The 18448-nt window shown below is 47.5% G+C and overlaps 1 protein-coding gene across 1 annotated transcript in view; it reads left to right on the plus strand.

Moving 5' to 3' along the window:
* The window catches only part of LOC118577192 (basic proline-rich protein-like), a 126454-nt gene extending 108284 nt beyond the window's left edge, over positions 1 to 18170 (plus strand). The window contains 1 exon segment of the mRNA XM_036177267.1: positions 16750 to 18170. Coding sequence (XP_036033160.1) covers positions 16750 to 18170 — 1421 coding nt within the window.
* Positions 18171 to 18448: the final 278 nt, after the last annotated feature.

Below are 18448 nucleotides of genomic sequence, written 5' to 3' on the forward strand. Positions count from 1 at the left end.
CTTGGCACACTACTTGTAATTTGGGTTTTAATTTCCTTCTTTTTGTTACAAGCATAATAGAAGCAAAAGAGACAGATGGCAAGGCTCGATTCACTTTTACCAAATGTTTGTATGGTGCTAATATAAATCTGAAAAGTGAGAGACACAAGCTGGTTGTGATAGTCCAGGGAGCCGAAGGCAGGGAGCCCAGGAGAGCTCTGGCCTGTAGGACAAAGCAAATTGCCTGTGGCTTGAGCAATGCTCTGCAGCCTGGCCTTCACTGCCTAGGCTACCATGGGGATATCACTGTTGATGAGGAGAGAGAGCGAGCAGCAGATGGATTTCTTCCTTGACATAGTTCCTTCCCACAGGGACTCAAGAAGTCAGGACACTGGTCTCTTCCTGGCTGATAGTTCTGAGTCAGACAGCAAGGTGGCACTTCCCCAGTGTAGTGAAAGCCATATTCTCTAGCCCAGCCACGGAAGTGGAGGGCCAGCCTGAGCCTTGGTCCTCAGAAACTATTAGTCGAGAACTTTTCAGCTGTGGTATTATTCAGATCCCAAGCTGGCTAGTTCTTTGTTGGAGGCACTGCCCTCTGCGTTTGGAGGTCCAGTGACATTTTTGAACTTTGCTCACTGTGGTGGTTTGAATAAAAATGGGTCCCATAGGCCCATTGGGAGTGGCCACTATTTGGAGGTGTGGCCTTGTTGGAGTAGGTGTGACTTTGGTGGAAGAGGTGTGTCACTAGGGGGTGGGCTTTGAGGTCTCAGAAGCTCAAATCTGGCTACTGTGTTACTCTCACTTCCTGCTGCCTATGGATCAAGATATAAAACTCTCTGCTACCTCTCCAGCACATCTGTCTGCATGCCACCATGCTTTCCGCCATGACAATAATGGACTAATCCTCTGAACTGGAAAGTCAGCCCCAATTAAATATTTTCCTATATAAGAGTTTTCTTGGTCACAGTGTCTCTTTACAGCAATGGGACCCTAACTGAGACACTACTCATGTACCATCATCCCTGATCCAGTTGTGAAAATGGAGATGTCTTCTGATGTCACCACATGTTGTGGGGTGAGTAGGGCATGCAGAGCTTCTGCCTTGAAAGAGCCACTGAACTGATGGACTGAGCCTAACAGTTGGGCCCATGCTGAAACAGATGGAATGGACAGGATAACCCTGGCAGGGCATCTTCTACTCACTTTCTGCCCGCTCCCACCCTGCAAAGGGTTTCCTTGGATACTGGCCTCTGGTGCTCAACCCACCTTCTCCTTTTATGCTGCCCAGAACCCTTCTCCAAAAACACAGGAGGTCTTTGGCTTTGGGTGGAAGACACCTGGAGGGGACCCAAGGAAGGGGAAATGTGAAGCCAGGGCATTTCTCCCCTCCTGTAAGTTCACAAAAGACCACTAGAGTGGTGGCAGTTCCATCTCCTTCCACTTGTCAGTGTTTTGGGTTCATCCTCTAAATTCCTCTCTTGACTCTGTTTGAATAGACCGTCCACATGCTGTTGTATTTGACTCAAATATGCCATATGACCTTAAGCATATTTTCACAAATGAACTCCCTTTTCTTGAGTTCATTCATGTGACCATTCAGTTACCCAGTCAGTGGTTTCCATGCTGCTATGGTTTGAAGACATCTCCCTCTTCCTCAACTCCATGTGCTGGGAATTCCACTTCTCCATGTTGGGAGATGAAGTTCTGTTGGGGTACAGATCATGGCACCAGAGACCTCCTGAATGAGTGGGATGCCACTAAACGAAATGTAGAATAATGGAAACGATTGCTTCTGGGCATATATCTGAGGAATTAATTCTAAATTAAGTTAATGGTAGTGATCAGGTCCACTTTAAATGTGAGCAGCACCAACCTTTGTGTGTGTGTGTGTGTGTTTGGAGAAGGGTTCTGGGCAGCATAAAAGGAGGTGAGTTCAGCACCAGCATTCATCTCTCTTTGTTTCCTAACTGTAGGTAAAATTGACCAGCTGCCTCAAGCTCCTGTTGCTGTGTCTTGCCTCCCTTACTATACCCTCAAACTGGGAGCCAGAGTAAACTGTATTAGTCACGGTTCTCCAGAGTCACAGAACTTATAGAGTGATATTCTCTCTCTCTCTCTCTCTCTCTCTCTCTCTCTCTCTCTCTCTCTCTCTCTCTCTCTCTCTCTCTCATCTCTTTGTCTATCTATTATCTATCCATATATGATCTATTATCTATCTGTCATCTGTCTGTCTGTCTGTCTGTCTGTCTGTCGGTCTATATGGAATTTATTTGAATGACTTACAGGCTGTAGTCCAAGCATGGCTAGTTATGGAAAGTCCAAGAATCTACTAGTGGCTCAGTCCCAGGAGGCTGGATGTCCCAGCTGGTCTTCTGTATATGCTGGAATCCTGAAGAAGCAGGCTCCAATGCCAGTGAAGGCATGGACTTGTTAGCAAGGTGAGGACAAGCAGTCAAAGAGCAAAAACCTTCCCTTTTCCATGTCCTTATATAGGCTTACAGCAGAAGGTGTGGCCCAGATTAAAGGTGTGTCATCCCACCACAAGATCTGAATTAGAGATGTGTCTTCCTACCTCAAAGGTCTAGACTGGAAGTGAATTCATCCACTTCACATCAGGCAGAAAATCTCTCACAGGTGTGCCCTCCATATCTGGATTGTAGTTCATTCCGGATATAGTCAAGTGGGTGACCAAGAACAGCTGTCACAGAAACCTTGCTTCTCATATTTCCTTTGTCAGGTCTCATAGTGACAAGGGAAGTAACTGATACATTAGTGATTGAGACATGGTGTTCAGGTGTTCAAGTTCTGGAGAAGGCAAGGAGAAAGTGTGGTCTGGGAGCCTGGCTTCCCAGGGAACAGGAAACTACATGTTTTCCAAAGGTTCTGGGTCATGAGCTAGCCCTAGCGGATGTTTCCAGATCATAGCACACTCTGGAAGAAGCAGAGACTCTTCTAGATTCTTTCTTTAGAATCGAGGGACTCTCTGGGGATGCCTGAATGCTCTATAGTCATCTCACAATCCCTGTGGACAGGCCCTGGAGCACTCATTCTGGTCGTGTGTGTGTGTGTGTGTGTGTGATTGTGTGTGTGTGTGTGTGTGTGTGTGTGTGTGTGTGTGTGTGTGCTCGCGTCCCTGACACCTCCTACCTCCCCTCACACCCTACCCCCAAACTCCCCCCAACCCACCGTGGACAGGCCCTGGAGCACTCATCCTAGTCTGCTCCGCCTTGACTTTTGAAACTCCAGACTGATGCCTTGAAGAAAGAGAACATTCCAGAGCAGAGAAGTCCTTCCCCGCTGTGGCTGTCAAACTGGCTTCTCACAGAGGTGCCTGGCAGCCATATTTCAAAGGTCACAGTTTCTTCTCAGCGGTTTTCTATAGAGTGGAAGTCTCTGGGACTCTGAAATAAATTAAAATATTGATTGATTCTTAATATTCTCTCAAATCTCTCAAAATCTCCAGGTCTTACATAAATCAATGTGTCGGTTCCAGGGACTTACTCAATAATCTGCGAAGTATCCTGGTAATTACTTTTGGGTACACCCTGTGGAAGAGGCTGGCCACCTCTCCATCATTTTTAGGGCCCTGGGTACAATAACCGATTAAGGGACTCTCATTTCTTATTTTAATTGCCGGGTTTCTTCCACTGTGTCTCCCACCGTGTCTCATGCAGCAGGAGGAAGCCCGTGAGTTGGAGCGAATCTGTCAGACTCAGCCCATGAGTTGGAGTGAATGCCAGACACCCGTGGGCCGGAGCTCTCAAGCTCAGCCTTATTTTTACTAAGGTCCCTACCTCTTCCTCTGTCTTTTACTCTGGTGTCCTTGGCTTCCTGGCTATGACCGTTAAGAAATTATTACTCCTCTCCTTCTTCAGGCTAGATGAGTTTGTTTTATTAGGGAAAATGTACTTCTGATGGTACCCAAGGCACTTGCCTGGATTTCAGGAGGGGAGGAGGGTGATGGGCCATGTGCCCTCCAAGCAGCACTGGTTCATACTGCAGCTAGAAGAGGAGGCTTCAGTGTGTTGTGGGCTGATGTGATCCTTGGAGCAGTGGGTATGTTTCAGGGAAGCTAGGTGAGGGCTTTCTCCAGGATCTTTCTCCATCTGACCTGGGCTATTCACAGCCTCACACTCTGCTCTGCTGGGGCATCCCCCAACACTCTCCAAATGTCAGCCTGATGGATGGTCAGCCAACCATGGGGCCTGCAGGGCACGCTGGTGCCACCCTTGCCTTTGAACATACCCTGTTTCAATGCTTCCTCTGCCTCTACTTCTGGTCGTTCTTCAATGTCTAGTTCACATGGGAATTTCCAGTGTGAGCTCATAGGCTTCTATGATGTCCTACGTTTTCTTCTGCATCTGGGGTCCAGAAAAGCCTCAAAGGTTCTTTTGGACACAGCTGTTGGCCTGGCTTCCCATCACCATGGACTAGAGCTTTCATGGTGACCTACAAGAACCTCTGTTACTTGCTCTGCACTGACTCCCTGGGTTTCAGCCACAATGGACACATGGCTGTCCTTCCAGTGCTAGCATGCCTGGTCCTCCTAGGACTGTACTGCAGTTCCCTATTCCTGGGACACTGTTCCCTGTTGCACCTGCAGGTCCCAATCCTTCATGCATGCCAGCTCTCTGCCCAGATGCTGTTTCTTTAGAGCATTCTTTGCTGACCAGCATACTTTAAAGGGCCCAATAATCTCTAAGTTAACTTTTCTTCCTAGCACTTACCATGATCTGGTGATAAAATACATCTGTTTATTGGGATGCCAGTCCATTGTTTTGCACTATTGGATCCATGGATCTAAACAGTGCAGTGTTTGAAACATAGTAGGAACACACACACACACACACACACACACACACACACACACACACACACGAGGTTGAAGCTGTTAGTGATGAGAGAGCTGTCGGTTGGGTTGCTGTCTGGCCTATCACCATCCCCTGGAAAGGCATCTGACCTCTAGGAAGGCAGGGATGCAGGCAGAGGCTCTAGGGACTGTTTTCAGAGGTACCATGGAAATCACACAGTTTAGATCTCCAGGTTGAATGTGTGGGACAGTGTCAAGGAGTGGGGTTTTCTTTCTGCCTCTGCTCATGGGGTGAGCTTTGGACATGAGGCTGAGAGTGGGTCAGCCTCAAGCCACAGGATCTGCTGGGAAGTGGGAGGGGTCACCTGGAGCTCAGAAAGATGCTCATGACACATATGCTTGTGACACACCCAAGATAACACATGGGATTCCCCCAACTTTCAAAGGGGGTTTTAGAGTGGGCTACAGTCTTACATGAACAGAGAAGTAATAAGACAGAAGGGTCCATGTGTTTTTCTCACAGGGACTCTACTCCTATCTGCAGGCTAAAAGAGGTGCTTACTGTGTTAATAGCATAACTTGGGGTTACAAGAAGATTTGACACTAATACATATGTGTACTTGTTTACAGTACCCAAGTTATTTATGCAAACAGTAGGAAAAAGAGTCTATCATGAGTCTTCTTGGAACACGAGGAATTGGGGCTTATGCTCAAACTTATTGTCAATCTGCTAAGTGGGAATGAAGGGAACCTTTGAGTGGATATTTGCACAGGCCAAGCAGTCTTTACCACAGGTAGCCAGGAAACTGTATAATTCACAGAGGAGCTATGTAACTTAGGTGATGTCTTAGTTACTGTTCTGTTGTTGTGAAGGGACATCATGATCATGACGACTCTTATAAAAGAAAGCATTTAACTGGGGCTTGCTTACAGTTTCAGAGGTTAAGTCCATCATGGCAGGCAGACATGGTGCTAAAGGAACAGCTGAGGAGAGATATACATCTGGATCCACAGGCAGTAGAAGAGCCGAGTCACTGGGTTTGGCTTGGACTTTTGAAACCTCCAAGCCCATTCCTAATGACTCACTTCCTCCAACAAGGCCACACCTACTCCAACAAAGTCATACCTCCTGATCCCTCTCAAGTAGTGCCATGCCCTGATGACTCAACATTCAAGTATATGAGCCTATGGTGGCCATTCTTATTCAAAGCACCACAGGTACTGAGAAATCTTTCTGTCCTCAGACATGTGGGAAATAAGGAGGGTCCCATAGAGGACATATGCTTGCTTAACATCTCTTCCTTTACTGAACTACCTGTGCCCTGTGCAATGCGGCCTAGTTGTTGCTGTTTTTCTGCATATCTGTCCCTACCCCAACAGGAACACTGATGCCACAACTGACAGTCCTTCACCTCCTTGGTGATGTCATCAGTTTGTGGGGACACACCAGAGGTCAACCAGAGAGCCTTTGTTTCTTTTCAGATGGTTGTCTCTGAGGAGGCTGACTGGAATCTGTTGGCAGTCTCTCTTCCTACAGCTGGAGGAGGTAGCTTGTCAAGGGAAGTCTTCACCTAGACAGACACCAGAAGGAAAAAAAGGGGTGGTTGGGGGTGTGGCAGAGCCTTGCTGGCTCCATGGGAGCCAGGTTCTAGTCATTCCTGAGTGAACTTCATCCTGGGCCTCTAGGTAAATATAAAACAAATCCCCATTTATTTTGGCTAATTTCAACTGGACTTTGTCCCTTACAACCCAAACACCCTGACAAATACAAGTTCTCTCTCCTCTCAATCCATAAGAGCACAATGGGAGTGGCTGAGAAACCAGGAGCATCGTGTAATCATCTCTTCTCATGCCACCTACCTCCCCTAGACTCTACATGTATGCAAATGTATGCACAGGCACACAGGCACGCATGCACGCACATGCACGCACACCACACCCCTGCACTCACAGCAGGAACAGCAGTGAGGCTGCAACTTAAACCAATGTAGTAAAATATGAATCTGAATGTCCTCCTCAGCCTCATGCACCCTAGCAGGTGCTGCGTGTGGGAGGGGTCTGCAGGAAATGTAGGAGGTGCCGGAATTGGCTCCTTGGGGGTGAGTCCTTGAGAGATGCTATCTCTGGCTACTTTTGAGCTTGCTTTCTGCTTTCTGTTTACCATGATGTGAACAGCTGTCCTCTGCCACATATTCCTACAGCCTGTGTTCAGCCACACAGTAGGTCCAGAAACAGAGCCGAGTGGCTGTGGATCGAACTCGCTGAAATTGAGTCCAAGTAAATCCTTCCTCCCTTAGGCTGTTTCTCACAGATTCTTGGTCACAGCAATGAGGAGCTAACAGTTTCCCTTCCCAGCTGGGAGTCGTCTGCGGGCCCCCACCCCCACTTTGTTAACTGAAGCAGACTCTGTGGTCATTTGTTTCTGTCCCACAGCTCCGAATTCCGAAGAGACAGACAAAAGAGTTGAAATAATTTCCTTCATTTTCTCCAGGCAGGAAGTTTGGGTTTTTCTCAGTTTCATTTTTGTTACTGTGACAAAAAGAAACCTGGGAGGATAGAGAAAGGACCTATTTTAGCTCACACTTGCAGACTGCAGTTCATTGCAGGGATGCCAAGATGGCAGAAACCTGAAGCCTAGAGTCACGTGACACCCACAGTCAAAAGGAGAAAGGAACCAATGCATGCATGAACGCTTGCTTGCCTCAGTTTGATCCAATCCACACAGTCCAGGACTCCTGCCAAAAGGACAGTATTCCTCACAGTGGGGTGGCATCCTAAAATCAACCATTTTAACCAAGATACACCCCAAACATGCCAACTAGATCTAAGTAATCCACTGAAACTCCCTTCTCAGGCAAGTCTAGGCAGTGTCAAGTCAATAATCAGAACCGACCATCACAGGAATCAAAACAAAATGTCTAATTTTTTGTTTTTGTTTTTTGATTTGTTTATTTATTATGTACACAGAGAGGGCACCAGATCTCATTACAGATTGTTGTGAGCCACCATATGGGTGCTGGGAAATGAACTCAGGACCTCTGGAAGAGCAGTCAGTACTCTTAACCTCTGAGCCATCTCTCCAGCCCAATCTTTTGTTTTTACTTGAGAATATCTTGGGCCAGGCTGGCATATGGGCCTCATGCACATCTACAGCTAGAGCAGGACAGTAGGGGATGCTAAAATAATGCAGAGCTCACAGCCAAGGAGAGAGGCAAGGTCCAAGATGGAGGCTCTGTGTCTAATCAGAAAAGGAAGAGGAAATGTCAAAGCTGGACAACAGATGCAGGAATCCCAGAGCCAGTAGCCTAAGAGCAGGCTAAAGAAGCTTTAGAGTGGGTTGGGGATTTAGCTCAGTGGTAGAGCGGCCCTGGGTTCAGTCCTCAGCTCCAGCTTAAAAAAAAAAAAAAAAAAAAAAAAGCTGTAGAGCAGTGGTTCTCAACCTATGGACTGTGACCCCTTTCACAGGGTCACCTAAAATCATCAGAAAACACAGTTACCACATTTGGATTCATATCAGCTACAAAATTACAGTTATGAAGTAGCAATGGAAATAACTTTATGGTTGTGGGTCACCAAAACATGACAAACGGTATTAAAGGGTCACAGCACCAGGAAGGTTGAGAACCACTGCTTTAGAGCAACCACCTGGAATGGATAGAGAGAGCTTCTTGCTATTTCTTGGGCCTGTGAGGATGTGGTAACAAGGCTGCAGCGATGGCTCAGTGGTTAAGAGCACTTGCTGCTCTTACGGAGGACCAGGGTTCTGTTGCCAGCACCCACAGAAGGGATCACAACTATCCCTTAACTCCAGTTCCAGGGGATCAGTGCACCCTTCTGGCCTCTGTGGACACCAAGCACACACAAGACTCATATACAGGGTCAAATCCCTTACACTTAGAATTGAGTTCCACTGCTGGGCCACAGCCTTGAGTGATGAACTTAGGAGGCTGCTAATGTCTTCTTCCAGTCAGGACCATCTCTGTTCCTTTCGCTGTCTCTAAGCTAAGGAAGGGAAAGAATTATTAGATTTGTTTTTCCTGGAGAGAATGCCTGCTGGAACTCCATCCATTCTGCTTATTTTTTCCGTTTTCCCCTCCTGTGGCCACAGACCTCTTTATTCCATGCTTCCTTGACGACATATTCTTGAGACTTCTGTTACTCATAGCCTGAAGCAGAGATTTAGGAAAGTGGAGTTCCAGACCCAACCCAAGCATGAGACCTCAAGAATGTCACTGACCCTCTCTAAACAGTTTGGCTGAGTCATTTTCTGCCTCTTGTCTCCTTTCATTGAGCAATCTCCATGCCACCAGGAACCCTAACCCCCTACCCCGAATGGAGAATGTCACTCCAAATGCTCGCTGGCATGCAGGTGTCTGCCTGCAGACCACACTCCTGGGATGCTACAGGCACTTTGGGAACTATATTTTTATAACACCACAGATGGGAGACCAAATTGAAACGAGATTTGCTTGAAAGTGCTGCTTTGAGCATTTTAGGTCTGTCCCTTCATCCGTCACGTCATTCAGCTTTTCCGATGGCCGCCTCAAATAGCCCATGGTCTTCCTGATCTCTCTATAATGGTCTCAGAGAAAAGCTTGGGATCGATCCCAACTAACACCCCTCCTCTCTGCCCCCTGCAATCCTCACTCCAGACCATGCAGAGCTATAACAATTCCGTAAGCTGTATGTTCTGACCTCCGTGCACAGTCATGGACAAACTGGCCTTCCCATCATGCCCTGAGGGCCTGGAACAGCTTCTGTTGCCTTCCCACTGTAGCTGGCAGTATCCTTGGTCTAAGCTGTTGGCTCTGCATGTTCATTTGCATGCACCATCTTTGAATCTGCAATGTTCTTCCTGCCTCTGTAGTGCCACTTCCCTTCACTAGAAGCCATCTGTCTTCTGTACATCCCCAGGAAAGGCACCTTTTTTAGCCTGAGCAAGTCTGCCCCAACTGGATGAGCAACATGTCCTGCAGGGATAGCATTGTCCTGGGGGCTGGCTTTGCCCCAGGCAGGCCAGGGTGCAGGCTTAGGCAAGGGCTAGGGTGATAGGGAGGGTTGGGGTGCAGATGTGAGCATCTCAGGAGGCAGGGAAGGTGGAGTCAGGCAGAAAAGCCATTACAGGAAAGGGGGTCCAGGAGTTCCATGGAGAAGATCAGATGTGGTGACTCTGGCAACTGGCTTCCTTCAGTGTCTGAGATGGAAGCAGAGTGCTTCTGTGATAAATTATAGTTGTGATATGATATGACTGATATGATTTTGTGATATGATATTACTCAAAACTGTTCATTTGAGCCCAGACTCAGGGGGAAGGGATTAGACAAGGGTAAAAGCACAAGGAAGGATGGACCCCAAGGGCTGCCTACCATACCCTGAACCCCTCCCAAGGCAGGCCCCAAATGGGCTTCCTCCTCATCAAAGCACCAGGAGGCCAACATCACAGTAGTTCTGGCTTTAACTTGTCTCTCCCTCCAAGTTCTCAGCCAGAGTCTTTCAAACTTTGAGTGAGAAATTTTTACATGTGTGTGTGTGTGTGTGTGTGTGTGTGTGTGTGTGTGTGTGTGACACGTGTGCACATGATTACAGGTGTCTTCAGAAGCCAGAAGAGGGAGCTGGATCCCCTGGGTGTTAAGTTACAGGCATTTGTGAGCTGCCCAGTGTGAGTGCTAGGAAGTTAACCACTGAGTGGTCTCTTCAGTCTGGGATTGGTATTTTTTACAGGAAGAGTTCTTACCCCCAACCAACCCCAAAGAAAAGCCATAGCTCAGTTCTGTTGAGCGTAGGACTCACGACAGCATCCTTGACTTCCGACTCTAGTCCTGCTAAAGGGTCTGCAACACCTGACCCATTTAGGAGGTAGCCTGGGTGTCTTTTATAGGCTAGATTAGCCCTGCCATTCGCTGCCAAGGCTGAGCACACCTGTCCAGTAGGCAGAGCTCTTCTGCCAGGCTACAGAAACTGCCAGGTTGAAAGAGAGAGATCCAGGAGATACTAGGGAGGGAAAGCTGGCAGGACAGAGTGACTCTCTGTAGGGGAAGTGGAGAACTGTGGGATGGAGCTGGACATATGAGACCTAAGAGCCTTCTAGATCCATCTCAGGAGCCTGTGCATCTGGCTCTAAGTCAATGCAAGGAGTTAAAGGGCCTTGGTCCTTGCGCCACTTTGAGACAGCTCACTGTTCCTGCTTCTCTATTTCTGGCTCTCCCATCACCACAGGCATCATCTGTGTTCTTTTCCTCCATTCAGTTCATGCTTAGAGACAATCTTATCTACTATTCGCTCTTGGCTTGCAGATCTTAACAAATTTATCTGCCTCATCTTATTTATCGGAGCTGTCTGTAAATACCAGAGTTTCTGATTCATCAGAGATAATCACACATGGTATGAACATTGCATGGCTGGAAATGGGAGCATGTTGCTTATTTTAGTTTTAGCTCTGAAGCAGACTGGAAAACTTGCCAGTCTTGTGCAATATGCCAGGTTGTGTCCAGGTCACACTGCTGGGACCTCCTTTTGGCCCACCATCCCCAATTGAGAAGAGCAGTCACATCACAAGGCTGTCCTCAGCTGGAGGGCCGGGGGCTGGGTGTGAGTTGGCAACACAGAGCTTTCCCACATCACCACAGGTACTGTCACAGCTCAGGAATGTACTCTCCTTGCCTGGAGACACTGTTGGCAGGTTCATACACCAAACAAAGGTTGGGAAAGTGGTCTCCATAGAGACAGAGACACCTGGAGGGCCCAGTTCTGTCTCCTTTCATGCTGGTGTGCTGGGGTTCCCTGTCAAACCCACTGCAGATGTTTTACCCCTTTCTCCAGAGCCTGGGCCCAGTGGGATCTTCACAGGAAAGTGTGACACCATGAGGCCATCAGACACCACTGGAGGAGGGCACATGCCACGGAGCTGTCATTTTTCTTATATTTTGTTTTTCTTCTTTGCAAATGTGTATGTCTGTATTGGGCATAGGTGTATGTGAGTGTTCACATCTGTGTGGGAGCATATGTGGGTGCAGGTGCACACACTCATGTGAGAGTATGTTCAAGGTTAATGTTGTGAGTTTATCTCCATTGCTTTTCCAACTTATTCACTGAGGCAAAGTGTCTCAATCAATCAAACCCAGAGCTCACCAACAGGGCTAGTTCCCCTAGCCAGTTGCTTTGGGGAGCCTTTGTTTCTACTTTCTAAGGCTTGAATTAACAGGGGACTAACTTCATCCACAGCATTTATATGGATTCTGAAGATCTGAACTGTTCTCCTGCTTATATGGCAAGTGCTCTAACCATTGAACCATGCCCCCAGCCTTCTCTGTTTTTTTGTGATTGAGAGACAAAAATTGGCCATGACTTTATTCCAAAGGTCCATCTATAGGGACTGAATATTATGTTTTTCTGACAAAATGGGCTATGGCAGCTCAAACTTTGCCCTCTAGAATAAAACAACAGTAACAGAAATATATATGTATATTATTAAATGTATATAATTAAATGTTTATTGTTTAGATAGATGCAGTTCAGTCATTTATTAATGGGATCATAAGATGCGTGTGTGAATAGTCCTTTCAAACATTTTGATTAAAGCACTTGAAATTTGTTTTAAAGTTAAAAACCAAGTTTGCCTTATTTTTTATATTTGTAAATATACTGGTTGAGGCTACCCAGGAAAACAGAAACAATAAAAGATAGATGGATAGATAGACAGATAAACAAATAGACAGGAAAGTGATAGATATATAGATAAAAAGTTAGACAAATATACAAAAGAAAGATAAATAATTTTTTATGATGATTGACTCATAGTATTACATTGGCCAAGAAACATGTCTACCATCTGCAAAGCTGAGATTCTCTGACATGATTTCAGTCCAAGCCTGATGCTCCCAACTAGGGAGCTACAGGCTCTAACAGTCAGAGAAGCAGCAGTGCTAATGTCTATGGTCAGGAGATGGATGTCTCAGGTCAAGAAAAGTGGGATTTCCTTGATCTTTTTGTTGTTTCTGGCATCTTTCTTTTTTTTTGAAGTTTTATTAATTTATTTTTTGCTTTTAATACATCCTGACTGCAGTTTCCCCTCCCTTGACTCCTCGCAGTCCCTTCCTCACCTCCCATTCCCAAGATCCACTTTTCCTCTCTTTGCTTTCAGAAAAGAGTAGACCTCCCATCGGTATCAACCGAACATGGCCTAACAAGATACAATAAGACTAGGCACAAACCCTTATATCAAGGCCGGATGAGGCAACCCAGAAGGAGGAAAAGGGTCCCAAGAGCAGTTGAAAGAGTGAGTGAAATTATTAAGGCCACTCCACGTAGTTAAAAGGGAGGTTTATTTAGTGGTGTAACTTACAAATGAAGGGATAGGTAGGTTGCAGGGTCTGGGAAAGGTGTGTCGCAGTCTGGCGGTGTTCTCTGGAGAACTCTGCTCAGTCTACCTCCAGCATCCAGGGTCCTTGAACCAAGAGAGCCCCAGCATCCGGAACTTGGGTCTTCAACCTCCTCTCTCAGCCCCACCTTTATAGGTGTGACCATTACCAAAGCCTCAATGGGGGTTGGAACTTCCAGGTCAAAGTTGGAATGGCTACCCACTACAAGTGAGAAACACCCCCACTCACACTGTTAGGAGTCCCACAAAAACACCAAGCTAACAATCATAACATATGGGCAGAAGACCTGACTCAGACCCATGCAGGCTCCATGATTGCTGCTTCAGTCTCTATGAGGCCCTAGGAGCCTTCTTAGTTGATTCTGTGGGCTGTATGCTCTTGGTGTTCTTGACTCCTCTGGCTCCTCTAATTCTTCCTCTGCCTCTTCCACAGGGTTCTCATGCTCTGAAGGAGGGGACCTGATGGAGAACTCCAATTTGGGCTCTTTTCACCTAATGTTTGGTTGTGGGCATCTGCTCCCATCAGCTGCCAGAGGAATCCTGTTCTCTCAAATTACAGCATTTTTAAAAAGTTTAAATGTTAATGATAAAGACTGGGAAGCCCAAATGAGGATTCAAGCTAAGAAAGCCAATGTAACTGTTTTAAGAGACAAATCACTGTAGGAAAATGTTTACAATGAGCAAAACTATAGTGTGAATCCTAATTGGTCTTAATAATAAAAACCGAGAGCCAGATATTGGGGTAAATGCTGGATGATCAGAGAGACAAAGGAGCAAGCCACAGCCACCTCTTACCTCTCCAACTCCTCAGCCTGAAAGGGGTGGAGCCCCTGTCTCCACCCTGCCTTATCACTTCCTGTTTCTGCCTCTCACACTCTAGGAATAAAGGTGTGTGCCACCACTGCCTGGCCTCTATGGTTCACCAGTAGCTAGCTCTGCCCTCTGATCTCCAGGCAAGCTTTATTTGTTAGAGCACAAACAAACTATCACCGCACAAAACAATCTCCATTACTGCTCTAACTGGGTGTGATGGTGCATACCTGTAATCCCAGCATAGGGAGCTGGAAGCAGGAGTATCAGAAGTTTGGGGTTATCCTCTGCTACAAAATGAGAATTAGGCCAGCCTGGAAAATGTAAGACCATTTCGAAAACAAACAGAAAATGCTTATCTGCCTGGGGAGGTGGGAGCAATTGCTACACAAGTGTGAAGACTTGAGTTCAGATTGTCTGCATCCACATAAGAACCTGGTGTGGCCACGTACACACCTGTACCTCCAGATCTGTAGATGAGAGGATCTCCAGGGCTTGCTGGCCCCCAAGCTGGCATTAGTGAGAGACTCTGTCTTAAGGAAATAAAAGCAAAGCGTGAACAGCAGAACCCTGGAGAATTTTCTCTTGGTTTCTCTCTCTCTCTCTCTCTCTCTCTCTCTCTCTCTCTCTCTCTCTCTCTCTCTCTCTCTCACACACACACACACACACACACACACACAGAGTCTTTTTGACAATTGCCACAGAAAAAGAACAACTTATGTCCATAGAGCCTTGGTTTTGAGAAAGTTTGCATGTTATAAGGGGAAACCATAAACACCAAAATGCAACTACAGTAATAATAAGTAAATCAAAATCCCAAGGGCAAATGGCTAAAGCTTGTCAAGTAGTCTTCAAACTGGGCTTATTGCATGCATCTTTACCTTCCCATATGCTTGATCAGATCACCTGTATCCTGCTAATTCCCCTCTCTGTTGCTCCCCAACCACCCCACCCCAGCAATGGTCCCTTTTTCCTTTCCTGCTTTCTGCAGCGACTCCAGGATATGTATGTCCATCTGGAAATTTGGAACTAGGAATCTCCAATGAGAGAGAACACGTGACATTTGCCTTTCTGGGTCTGGGTTTCTTCCCTCAACATGATCTTTCTAAGTTCCCCCCATTTACCTGCAAAGTTCGTGATTTCATTTTATTTACAGCTGAATAGTGTTTGATAGTGTGTGTGTGTGCATGCCACATTTTCATTAGCCATTTCTCAGTTGCAGGTCATTTAGGTGGTTTCTGTTTCCTAACTATTGTGAACGGAACAGCAATGAACATGACTAAGCAAAGCATTGTGGAGTAGGAAGTCGACATCTCTGGGCTTTAAGTGCCCATGGTCCCGCTCTGAAGCTAATGATGCAGCTCTGAGCTCAGGCTGTTGGGACCCTTGGCTCTTAGTATCCCAGCTCCTTGGCAGTCAGAGACAGTGACTTTATGGCTTTCTGGGACTCTCCCAGCAGCTAGGTTCCAAAGCTCTTCACAGCTGCCTGCTTTTCACAGAATCAGCGCCCCACCTCTCCCCTTCTCAGCCTTTCTGCAGTCCCTCATGGTCTCCGCTCATGCATTCCCTGCTTGCGTGCCCCTTATGGAAGGCTTTAACCACCCCCTAGCCAGCAAGGTGTGCTGGGCAGCCTGGGCAGCTGGGGAGTCGTCTGTTTCTTGTGTTCCCAGCTCAACCTATTCTGCCTGTATGTGCTAAAGAGCATGGGCTGTAAAGTGCTCAGATGCGATTTTATTGGGGTCTAGGCTACAACACCAAGGGTGGGTGCACAGGAGGAAGACCTTCTGGAATGTTCTGACAGAACTTGCCAGCCACATGTGCACACAGCCCCCTGACTGTTAAGTACAGTGCGTTTTATTTTACTTAGCCACACAGTCTACACATGACAGGATCCACAAAGCATCGAATAAGTACCTATAAATAATTCATGGCCTATAGAACAAAACTCAAAATATGCCATTGAGGACCCCAAAGAAGCTAACCAAGTGTAGATTAGATGTGTGGTTCACTTAGATGGGAGAACTCAGTAGACCAAAGGCATTAATTTTTCTGGTGAATTGATAATGTGTAGGTTTGTGGGTAGATGATAACAAATACTTTAAGATTCATCTGGAGAAACAAACGGAAAAACAGATGAAAGAAAGTATTTCAGGGACTAGGGGAGATGACTGGGTCCAGTGCAGGTCCACAAGCACCAGGCCCTGGTGGGAGTGTTGGCCTTCAGTTTCCTCTCCAGAAACTTTCCCTGGGGTTCATTGCATTCCACTGTGGCTTTGTTTGGTTTTGGGTTTTTTTTTTTTTTTTTTTTTTTTTTTTTTTGACTATTGGGTGTGTTAGATAAGACTGTGGCCTGTGGCTAAGACCCCAGGGTGCAAGCTGTTGTTTTTGGAATCCCTGAATGTAGGACCCAAAGCCCTGGAGCTGCTGCAATAGGGCAGATCTGACTACAATATTTTTTCCTTGAGCCTTTTAAACAATGGCCTAGCCAACCCTTGGAACTAAGAGACTTTGTTCAAAAGAAGTCTTTGAAATGTTAGAGGGGCAGTGAAGAGGGTGGGACACTTCCCTGTGTGGTCTCCTGGTGCTGGGGTGCTCCATCTCTGTGCTGCGGGGCGCTCTTCCCTTTCCAAGATGGGGCTGTTCAAGATCCGAAATGGCTGCAAATAGTTGTCCTGGTGTTTGGTTCAGGAAATAATTACAAGAAAAATAACTGCTAGTTCAATATTTTTCTCTAAATCTCACCAGAACAGGGGTTTCCTGACATTTTTCTAAGGGGTGAATGACTCATATTATGACACCTCCACCACATTGCTGCCTGTATTACCACCTCCACCACCATCACCTCCACCACCATCACCTCCACCTCCACCACCTCCACCTCCATCACCTCCACCTCCATCACCTCCACCATCACCTCCACCTCCACCACCTCCACCTCCATCACATCTACCATCACCTCCACCTCCACCACCTCCACCTCCATCACCACCACCATCACCTCCACCACCATCACCTCCACCTCCATCACCTCCACCTCCATCACCTTCACCACCATCACCTCCACCTCCATCACCTCCACCACCATCACCTCCACCTCCATCACCTCCACCTCCATCACCTCCACCTCCATCACCACCACCATCACCTCCACCACCATCACCTCCACCTCCATCACCACCTCCATCACCTCCACCATCACCTCCACCACCATCACCTCCACCACCATCACCTCCACCACCATCACCTCCACCTCCATCACCTCCACCTCCATCACCTCCACCTCCATCACCTCCACCATCACCTCCACCACCTCCACCTCCATCACCTCCACCTCCATCACCTCCACCATCACCTCCACCTCCATCACCTCCACCTCCATCACCTCCACCATCACCTCCACCTCCATCACCACCACCTCCATCACCTCCACCTCCATCACCTCCACCTCCATCACCTCCACCATCACCTCCACCACCTCCACCTCCACCACCTCCACCTCCATCATCTCCACCTCCATCACCTCCACCATCGCCTCCACCTCCATCACCTCCACCTCCATCACCTCCACCATCACCTCCACCTCCATCACCACCACCATCACCTCCACCTCCATCACCTCCACCATCACCACCACCTCCACCTCCATCACCACCTCCATCACCTCCACCACCATCACCTCCACCTCCATCACTGTCACCACCTCCATCACCTTCACCACCACCATCACTGTCACCACCTCCATCATCTCTACCACTATCACTGTCACCACCTCCATCACCTCCACCACCATCACCTCCACCTCTATCACCATCACTGTCACCACCTCCACCATCACCTCCACCTCCATCACCTCCACCACCACCATCACTGTCACCACCTCCATCATCTCTACCACCATCACCTCCACCACCTCCACCTCCACCATCACCACCACCACCTCCACTACCTCTACCACCACCGCCTCTACCTATACCCCCACCACAACCACCTCTACCACAATCACCTTCATCACCTCCACCTCCATCACCACCTCCATCACCACAACCACCACCACCAGCACTACCACCAGCACCAGCACCACCACCACCACCACCACCTCCACCTCCACCACCACCTCTTCCACCACCATCATCACCTCCACCACCTTAACCTCCGCTTTCACCACTATCTACTCTGGTATTTCTAGACTCATAATGTTCTAACAGCTTACCTGCTTAGCTTTCTTGTGTTGAACTCTGTCTATCATCTTGAACTCCCTGTCCAGTCCTGGGAGTAAAGCTGCATTTGATTCACTTTCTGACACTGGCTGGGGTTCTGATGTGATGGAATCATCTGTGACCAAAATGTCTAACGCTCTCTGGACCATGCTGCAACCCACCCCCAGGTTCTGTACTGTCACTGGCTGCATCTGCACTTATCACCACTGACTCTTGTGACTTTCATCTCCCAACTTCCTGGCAGGATTCCCATGC

This window comes from Onychomys torridus, chromosome 1, assembly GCF_903995425.1.
Source record: "Onychomys torridus chromosome 1, mOncTor1.1, whole genome shotgun sequence".
Taxonomy (NCBI): Eukaryota; Metazoa; Chordata; class Mammalia; order Rodentia; family Cricetidae; genus Onychomys; species Onychomys torridus.